The following is a 10,571-nucleotide window of genomic DNA, read 5'->3' on the forward strand; positions in this document are numbered from 1 at the left end:
CTCTCAACCACTATTGATTTGAACCACCACCGACTACCATCGATCTGAACCACCACCGACTACCACCGGTATGAACCACCGTCGACCCCCACCACCGACTACCACCGGTATGAACCACCGTCGACCACCACCACCACCGTCGACTACCACCAATCTGAACCACCGCCGACCACCATTGATCTGAACCACCGCCGACCACCATCACCGACCTGAACCACCATGGACCACCACCACCGACTACCATCGATCTAAACCACTGCCAATCTGAGCCACCACTGATCTGATTCACCGTCAATCTGAACCATCGTCGATCTGAACCACATCTGACCATCGTCACCTGAACCACATCTATATCACTGCCAACCATCAACGATTACCATTGATCTGAATTACCGTCGGACACCACCGATTTGAACAACCACCGCCGCCACCGCCTATTTGAACCACCGCTGACCACCTCCATCTGAACAACTACGGATCACCATCGATCTGAATCCATGCGGACCACTACTATCTGAACCACTGTAGACCACCGCCGACCACCGTCGATTTAGTAACGTCATTTGGCTTATGATTGTATTTAGGTTGTGTATTTTATATTATTTTACATATTAAATAATTATTTTATTAAAATATTTTTAGTTTTAAAAAAGTTAAAATTTTCAACAAAATGCATTTTGGTCATTTACCAAAATTTTATTCCAATTCTAAAACTACATTCTGTGAATCAAACAGAAAGATTTCAATTCCTTAACAGATTCTATTACAATATCGCCAACCAAACAAGTGGTCAAACCTAAAAACATTCCATTTCAATTTTTTTTAAATCAAATTCTTTTAACAAATTTCATTTCATTAAAAACATTCTACAAACCTAGGCGAAGTAAAAGTAAAACACAATACTAAAAGTAAAACACAATACTAAAAGTAAAACAAACGAAGCACCGAAACACCTGTGGGAGGAAGCAAGGACATCAAGTCTAAACCCTAGCGCCAACCTTACTTCCTGTATTTGCCTAGACCAGCTCCACTCTTCTCCGCCGCAAATCTCCTCCTTCCAATGGCGTCTATGATGGTAATTATCATCTAATTTTCATTCCCATTTCCAATCGTACTAAGGTTTATGTTATTATTACTGTTATGACTAATGTGATGCATAAACTGTTTTGAATTTCGAACCAAAACAGCAACCTCAGATCATATTGCTTAAAGAAGGTACAGACACTTCACAAGGGAAGCCGCAGTTGATAAGCAACATCAATGCGTGTATGGCGGTGGCTGACGTCGTCCGTACAACCCTAGGTCCGAGAGGTATGGACAAGTTGATCCATGATGATAAGGGTAACACCACTATTTCAAACGATGGGGCCACCATCATGAAGCTTCTTGACGTTGTTCACCCCGCCGCTAAGATCCTTGTTGATATTGCCAAGTCACAGGATTCAGAGGTAATTACTATAGTACAGTTAAAAGTACTCGTCATTTAGCTATATCGTGTTTACCCATGTTTTACTTTTAGGTTTTGTATTTGAATGTTCAGCCTGGCTCTAGCAAAAGGCAAAATGATCACCATTTCGAATCAACTTATATGGTAGACTAGATGAACTTCGGTAGTGGAATAGGCGCCAAGGTTGTGTGCAAGGATATTCGATTTCAAATGGAGGGTTTGAAAAATATTTGGATTAAAATGAAGAGGTTGTAGTGCTTTTGGTAGTTCTTGTTCTTTTATGCAAACTTAAGCGTCCAAATGCATATGTTAGGTTACCAGTAAGCAGTGTTGTATATGTTGGTTATGCAGATATTTTGATAATACACCATCTTAAACTACTATGAGAAGATATCAAATGAGTTAAGTTCCAATGTGATTTATGCTTTTCGAGTAAATAAGTGCTAGGTACATATGAAATTCACGATATAAGCTGCCAGTGGGATGATGTCGGTGTTAAGTTAGGAACCAGACATCATCTCAAATTGTTCATATGGTTAGAGGTATTAAATAGTAATCAATGGGAATGATAACAAAAAGAACTGTTTGGTTTTATATAATATAATGGATTCATTCCCCTAGAAGCCCAGATTTTCATTCCAGGTTAAACTGGGGGGAATGAAAAGTCATTCCCATTTTCATTTTCATTCCCTTTTTCATTTCCCAACCTGAACCAAACAGCCCCTAAATTCTAACTTATTAACTATTGTATTTGGATGGGTGAGATTGATTATTTTTCTGGAATGCCTATCTTTATTAGTGTTAGTGATTGGCATTATAGTCATGCAGCGACTTATCATTATTTTGTTGGTGTTGTACAAATGTCATTATACCATTGTAATATGAGTTTCAATTTCAGTCATTTCATCTTTGTGTTGCTAAGCAACTAATGTTTTTTCTTCTGTAAATTGTTTATAAGAAGTAATTATATCATGTGTTAAATCATTTCATCTTTGTGTTGCTAAGCAACTAATGTTTTTTCTTCTGTAAATTGTTTATAAGAAGTAATTATATCATGTGTTAAGTGTTGATATGACCTTATTTGTGCTTCATCAAAATCAAAAATTTTTTTTCCCTGGGAATATCCGTTTGATAAACATAATATAACTTTTACTTATGTGGGTGTAGGTTGGTGATGGAACCACTACAGTAGTTCTCCTTGCTGGTGAGTTCTTGAAGGAGGCCAAACCATTCATTGAAGATGGCGTTCATCCCCAAAATCTGATACGAAGTTATCGAATCGCATCCTTTATGGTAGATTTCCTGAATTCTTATCCATGTAGTATCTTACACATGAATATATATGATTTAGGTGTTGGCTTCAACATCATCTAACTGTAAAAATTTAAAATTTATGATACAGGCAATTGAGAAGATTAAAGAATTAGCTGTAAGCATAGAGGGTAAAAGTTCAGACGAAAAAAGAAGCTTATTAGCTAAATGTGCTGCTACAACACTCTCTTCAAAGCTAATAGGAGGAGAGAAGGAGTTTTTTGCTTCAATGGTTGTGGATGCTGTTTTTGCAATTGGAAATGATGATAGGTTGAACATGATAGGAATAAAAAAGGTACGCATGCTTAACACTGAACTTTAAAATGTCTAAAATTTAGCCTGCTTACTAATTAAACTGGTTGTTACAGTGATACTACCAAATACCACTAGTCAATTATGATAGTACAACAGAATGTTGCTTTTCTTATTATATAATGGAATGGTAGGTCGTAGGCATGAGTCAACTATGGGGGATGACCAAAAACTGAACTTGTACTTAAAAGTTGATGCCAATGTAAATGTGCAATTTGTAGTCCCCATTCTACTTAATGCAATTACACATGGTGTATGTGAGATAGAAGCTATGCTGTTAATTGCGGTGCTATAGCGGTCAAATAGTGGTGGTGCTATAGCGGTCCTAGGGGAAATAGCGGTTCTGCTAATAGCGGCTCTAATCACCGCAATTGGGCCGCGATTTTGATTTGCAATAGTGGTGTGAAAACTGCAATTATGGGTTGGGCATTCAGTTGGCTTTTTAAAGGGTTAGAGAAGTCAATTAAGGGATTACAAGCTAGTGGGCTGATTTTGATTTCAATATCCGTGTGTGAACTTGATATTCCTTTCTTATCTCTTCTATTGCTATTTGTGGACTGCTATGCCACTGCTTTACCCTCGTGATAACCGCTATATCAAGTATCGGTCCTGACCGCTTTTTCAGATTTTGACCGCTGTAACAACATAGGATAGAAGAGAAGAGAGAGAGAGAGAGAGAGAGGCTGTTGTCTGGTGTGTTGGTTTGTCAACATGAAGCTTAGATATTTCATGGAGGCTTGACTTTTATTTTTTGAGTGTGTATTTTTAGTGGAAAAAGAACTTACATTTAATAGGAGTACAGTAATTACATTTCACAAAGGCTAAGCTCCTCCTGTTATTGACTCTTAGGAATGTGTATGCTTTAGCAGAAAAGAACATACGTCTAGTAGGTGTAGAATAGTTACATTTAACAAAGGCTAAACGCCTTATATTACTGAGCATTAGGAGTGGTTGACCTACTTGTTTTTGTCGAGTGTGACGGAGTCTCTTACTGGAAAAATGCAGAGTTGTTAAATTTAAAAAAGATAAATTACTTGTGTTCGTGAATCCTATTGTGGGGCTCACCTATCTAGTTCACGATGAGTTTATATTGCATACTAAGTGGGTTTGTTGAGAAAATTTGGAAAATTAATTACCAGGTTTGATTAAAAAGAAGCATAGATTAGTGGATTTTAGGTAAAGGCATCTTTACCATATTCTGTGTGCCTTTGCTGAGAAAATTCATGTTTCAAATTCATGCAGAGATTGCTTGTTAGCATTTTGGTCACCAAAATATTAGGACTACAAACTCAAAACTCGTAGTTACTAAATTTTCACAAATCAGAAGATTGCTTATTAGTTGTGGATTCCATGCACATATGACGTAACTAATGGTATAGTCTCTTCATATGCCCTGACTTATTCTTGTGTCACCGGGAAATTGAAATTGTGGATTGGAACTTGCTCTTTTGTTGAAGACAAGATGAACTTTTTGCATGCACATTCACTTCCAGGGACACTTTCACATAAAGACCTTAATCATGCACAATATATCAATACTCTTGTCTTTTACTAGGGATGTTGGTCTCAGATTCTCTGTTGATGAGAAACCTAAGTATTGTGTTTAGCATCTCTATAGAGAATTCAAGAGGTTTTCATAATAAATCATGGCTTTTGTATCTTTTATGAAGGTGGACTCTAGTTTACACCCACAGCGTTTTTAGAAAGTGAAGTTTGCAACATGCTAAGTGGACGTCTTGTCACAAATTTATCCTTACTTTGTGTAACTTTCTTACACAATGAAATGTAACCTTCAAAATTTTGTACACTACTAAGACCAAATATATAGGAATCTTGACCTCAGGGTGGTAATCCTCCCGTGCCCTTACATTGTATTTAGGAGATTTAGATGCTAACGCAGGCTCATATTTTGTGTTCATGATTTGTAAAAGAAGAGTTGAGGATGATGTAAAAGGCAACTTTCAAATTAACAGTAGTAATTCATGCTATATGTTGAATTGTAAGAAAAATGTTTTGCTAGACCACGTTCTGTAAAATAAAGTAGGACAGGGTGTTATTGAGACTTTCGAATTTGAGACAAGGGACAATTTGTTGTTGTATGGACTCTTTTTCATATTACCAAACTGAAAATTTTCGACTCAGAACTAGTCCGCGCTCAAATTGTCAAGTGAAGAACATTCTTTCGAGCGAACACTAAAAGTTATTTATACAACCATAAACCTAGGAAGTTGGGAGTTGGAATATTTTTTTTTGATTAACCTGGATATCCAACCTGCTATGCGAGCCGACTAATCCCAGGGCGACCACCTGCTTTGCGGGTAGCCGGAGTCACCGCATTTGACCCTCCGTGGCCACAAGGGGATATTTATTCCTCCTTGGATTTGAACTTGGGACCTCCAGGTACTTTTGACCTTTGGAGCTCAAGCTCAAACCAATCAGGCACCACCCTTGTGGTTGGGAGTTGGAATATTGACATGTAATCATGGGGATTCCAGCATAGCAGCCTTGTATCCTTAAGGGAAAAAACTTATCAAGCAAGGGATGAGTCAAACAATGGAAGAGTATATCTTTCTGTCATGTAGTGTATAAGGGGGCTGTTACCTCCTGCATGCAACATAATGCAATCATGGTTTACCGAAAATATATCAAATTTAAAATTGAGTTGGATCACTCTCTAGGTGGGAGGTACAACGATCTACCATGTAGTTTTTTTGAGACATGCTCATTTGTTTTGCCTGCAATGGCCTCTCCTGTTTATGTATCTCTCTAATCCATAATTCGAGTTTCTTTTTAGGTGCCTGGCGGTACAATGCGGGACTCCTTTCTTGTAAACGGTGTTGCTTTTAAAAAGACTTTTTCATATGCTGGGTTTGAACAGCAACCCAAGAAGTTTTTGAATCCCAAGATACTCCTGTTGAACATTGAACTGGAACTAAAATCAGAAAAAGAAAATGCTGAGATAAGGTAGATGATATTCTTGACTTGTTTAATTATAATATTCCATGGACTTTATCAAAGCTTTGACATTCTATTATTCTCTATTAACAGACTTTCAGATCCATTGCAATATCAGTCCATAGTTGATGCAGAATGGAATATCATATATGATAAGTTAGACAAATGTGTGCAGAGTGGTGCCAAAATTGTTTTGTCGCGCCTTGCTATTGGTGATCTGGCAACACAGGTGGGTGACTTTTTCTATTCGAGCGTTGGACTTTTTTTAGCAAATGGAACTTAATGCTTATGCTATGCTCTTCTGAAATGCTTTTATTTGCAATCAACCAGCCTGTCGTAATCCTTTTTCATATGACCTGCTCAATGATATCATGTAGATCTTTGAATTAATTTCCATTACCAGACATCTTAGACTGTATGACATGGTTGGTTATATGCTATTCGTGTTATTACTAGGCACTAGCTTGATTCTGCTGGTTAAAGATCAGTTCAAGAGCTTTCATGTCACAGCTCTAAACCTTTGAATTTTTTGATATGAATATCTGCGACACATTTTGACCTTCTCAGTAGCAACTTGAAGGTATGGTGAAAGACCTGACATGATTGGTTTTTTTTGTCTTCAGTATTTTGCAGATCGGGATATTTTTTGTGCTGGGAGGGTTGCCGAAGATGATCTGCATCGTGTTGCAGCTGCAACTGGTGGTACTGTGCAGACATCAGTCAACAATGTTATAGATGAGGTCATGCTCTTCCACTTTGTACAGCTTTCTAATTAGAAGTTGAATTTACTGGTTTGCTTGTCATCTGCATCGCTATATCATACTTCAATTGGTTGTACTTACTTTCTGTTCTACGAATCTAAAATGTCACTTTTGATATGAAATAGATTCTTGGGTCTTGTGAGGTTTTTGAGGAAAAGCAAGTTGGAGGTGAACGGTTCAACATATTTAGTGGATGCCCTTCAGGCCAGACAGCCACTATTGTTCTCCGAGGTGGAGCTGATCAGGTTCTTCTAACATACCATTTTAAACTTTTTAAATCTTTCTTCCGATGACAACCCTGATAGTTTTCTTTGGAAGGCAAATATACTTTTGTTATACTAAGATACTTCAAAAGCTTTGGATAATCCTCGATAAAATAATACCTTGATGAAGAATATACAATCAAAGACTGACTGTTATTCCTTGCTAAAATGCAAATTAATGTGATCTTATCTACAAAGTATCTATCAATATATTAGGACAAATTACTTTTCTCTCAAGTTGGCATACCATTCAAAGTAAATTCATTTTGTTCACGTACTCAATCTTTGAGTATTTGTAGGATATTGATTCTGATATAGTTTCTTGATTCTATAATAGTTTATTGAGGAAGCAGAGCGGAGTTTACATGATGCAATCATGATAGTGAGGAGGGCCATGAAGAATTCCACAGTGGTTGCTGGTGGCGGTGCAATAGATGTATGTTTGTCAATACTTTTCGGAATGTAATCTCCCGATTCGGTTGGTGGTGTCATGATTTTAGTTTTTCTTTTTATTGCAGATGGAATTAAGCCGGTACCTGTGGCAACATGCACGAAATATAGCTGGAAAGTCTCAGCTATTTATAAATTCCTATGCTAAAGCACTTGAGGTAGGTTTTTATAGGATTTCTTAGGTTGCATAGACTATTATTTATTTTCTTGGGTCTCTGATGTAGAGTATATCAACTTATAACACTAGAATTATATGGCCCTGTGATACTAATCTGTTGATTGTACTTCAAACCAACTGAAATTGGATGTTGGTATAGACATCTACATTGTTACCATACAGAAAAGCTTTCCTAAGTTGCCTTTTTTTCCCTCTTTCTATTTTATAATTGGAAGTTCGTCTGACCATTTACGTCTACAATGAATTAGGCGTTCTAATTGAAACTTCACTTGGATGCATATTCCATTTATTTTACCATTATGATATTTTCTATTAGGCTGCCTGTAGATGTATGTTATTATGGTTTCTTATTAACTGTGAGAGCTTGCTTATTATGTAATAAACAGGTTATTCCACGGCAACTTTGTGATAATGCTGGATTTGATGCAACTGATGTACTTAATAAACTGAGGCAGAAACATGCACTTGCCGCTGGTTGGTCTTTTGCAATATATTTTAAAAATAAAAATAAAAAGTCTTTTTCGAGTTCTTTTAGCTGAACATTACCTGCATCCGGTATCAGCAACATGATTTCATTTCAGTAGTTTGACTTATGTGAACAATGAAACAGGTGAGGGTGCCCTTTATGGAGTGGATATTAACACCGGTGGAATTTCTGATTCCTTCGCCAACTTTGTGTGGGAGCCAGCAGTTGTGAAGGTAGTGTAATCAATCAGCTGCTTTTCTTGTCATAGTTGTTACTTGTTGAACCAGTTGTTTTGTTTTTGTTGATGTTCTTTGCTTACTTATCACAGATCAATGCTATAAATGCTGCAACTGAGGCAGCATGCCTTATTCTAAGTGTTGACGAGACAGTGAAGAACCCGAAGGTGATGTCTTTTCCTCTGTATATAGTAAAATACAATATAGTGGCAAATAGACATTCGTGCTGCTGCTTTCTTATTGGCTAATCTTGGATTCTAAACCAGAATCGAATTTGATAGTATTTGGATGTTAAAAGATGCAATTCAGGGTTTTGGAGAATTTATATGAGGATTGTACCTTTCTTTCTAGGCGTTACTTTATTAGTTTAAGTTCAAATAAATATCGATTAATGTGTCTACAAACATACATACTGGAAAAACTTCAATTGGCATTTTATGGATATGCTTGTTTGTATACAGTTACCCGGATAAAGTGATTGTTAACGAGTCATTGTTTGCATTGCAGTCGGAGAGTGCACAAGGAGAAGCTGCAGGTGGTATGGGTAGAGGACGTGGTGGTGGCATGCGTGGTGGACGTGGAAGAGGGATGCGAAGACGTTGAATATTACAGCATTTATTAGGATACAAACTTTGGAAATTTTGTAATTTTGGTTTAAGTGATGATTGTTTGCTGGGTTTTTTTTGTGGGACGTGTGTTTTGCAGGCCGGGGTTGGATAGTGATCATTTTAAAAGTCGATTATCGTTTTGAGTTATCCTCTTGTTTTTGGAGAGATGTATGCTGATTCTGGTTGATTCATGGATTATATGGGAATTTGTCTTCTCCAACTCATGACTGTTATATGTAAAATATTTAGTTTTTTGTTCTTTAAAACAAACTCTTTTAATAGGGTTCCATTTTTATGCAATTTTGCCTACTAAAAGGCAATTTTACAACAATGATATCATTAAATACCGTTTTAGATCACAATTAGACCATCTTTATCTTCAGCTACATCTTCGACATCGTTGAAGTTTCTTTGATATGAGATTGTCTTCGAGGTACTTATGAATTTTATATGCGGTTACATATGTGTTCAACAATCACTAAACAGACTCAGATGTTGATCGTTGAAATTGAAAACAAAAACAAAACTAAAGTATACACTAAGTAAATGATTATCATCAAATCACTGAGAGAGTTTGGACTACTAATCTCCCCCCTATTTGATGATGACAAAGCAATATAAAAAATTGCTAAGTGTAAACAGAAAGGAAGTGGAATTCATAAAATACTTTGTCCCATTTACTGTTTTGGGGGACCTTTTCATCACTTAGATGGAGTGAAGTAGTTCAGATGAAATTTCATTAAATTGTAGAAGAATTACAAATATTGAAAGTATATTGGCTGAAAAATCTAATAACTGATAATACAAAAAGAAGAAAATGCATCTATCAGCTAAGGTCTTTGAAGGTGATGCAGTCAGGGATATTTGATCCAACTTGATTTCTTCACTTCAACAATTCCCTTAAGATCTTTCTGTCAACGGATTATCTACGGAGGTCTTTGACATCACAAAAAGTCAGGAGAACCACCAGATGATCAATGGGTGCAAGGTGAAGTTCTGAGCATCGTTGAAATCTTGTAACTCCATTTATGTCAGTGAAGTATATGCCATAGTCAGGTTTTAAAATAGCCTTACCTGAGATGTGAGAACCATTATTTGGAAGAGAGAAGTTGAGCATGGTGAGATTAGGGATTTGTTAGACCCCATAATTCTGATATGTAGAAGTATGCAAAAACTCTAAGTGTTGGAGTCCAAAACCTACTTCATGAAGAACCACAGGCCCTTAACCAGAAGATCACTTAGCAGACCAAAGCCCCCGACCTCCTTCTGGATATACTTCTGGACTCAACCTTCTTCAACAATGATCAAATTTGAAGCCCACATGACACAATTGTTCCTGTTCAAAGTTTGTTAGAGCACCTTTACACGTGGAACTTTTCCATTGGTGTACGCTTTAACTTTCCTACTTTAGGCTATAAATAGGTGTTCATGCTTAGTTCATTGTAAGCTTTTGTTGGTCCCAACCGGGTCTACAAGAGTTTTAGATGAACAGTTTGTAGAAGGAGGGGGGATGAATACAAACACCAAAAACTTTCGAATTTAAAAATATATATTGATAGAGAAAGATCATAACAGATTTTTGCA

At 36.9% G+C, this 10,571-nt stretch overlaps 1 protein-coding gene across 1 annotated transcript; it reads left to right on the top strand.

Moving 5' to 3' along the window:
- The first annotated feature begins 951 nt into the window (after positions 1-951).
- LOC112503385 (T-complex protein 1 subunit eta) lies at positions 952-9,253 on the top strand. The gene is made up of 14 exons (XM_025107442.1): positions 952-1,075; positions 1,188-1,448; positions 2,615-2,740; positions 2,850-3,053; positions 5,865-6,034; positions 6,119-6,254; positions 6,649-6,765; positions 6,912-7,031; positions 7,387-7,485; positions 7,568-7,657; positions 8,064-8,151; positions 8,288-8,376; positions 8,472-8,546; positions 8,887-9,253. Exons 1-14 carry the CDS (start codon positions 1,061-1,063, stop codon positions 8,980-8,982), a joined length of 1,686 nt encoding a protein of 561 aa, XP_024963210.1. The 5' UTR covers positions 952-1,060; the 3' UTR covers positions 8,983-9,253.
- Positions 9,254-10,571: the final 1,318 nt, after the last annotated feature.

Source organism: Cynara cardunculus, unplaced genomic scaffold (genome assembly GCF_001531365.2).
Source record: "Cynara cardunculus var. scolymus isolate 2C unplaced genomic scaffold, CcrdV1 Un_Scaffold_2946, whole genome shotgun sequence".
Lineage (NCBI taxonomy): Eukaryota > Viridiplantae > Streptophyta > Magnoliopsida > Asterales > Asteraceae > Cynara > Cynara cardunculus.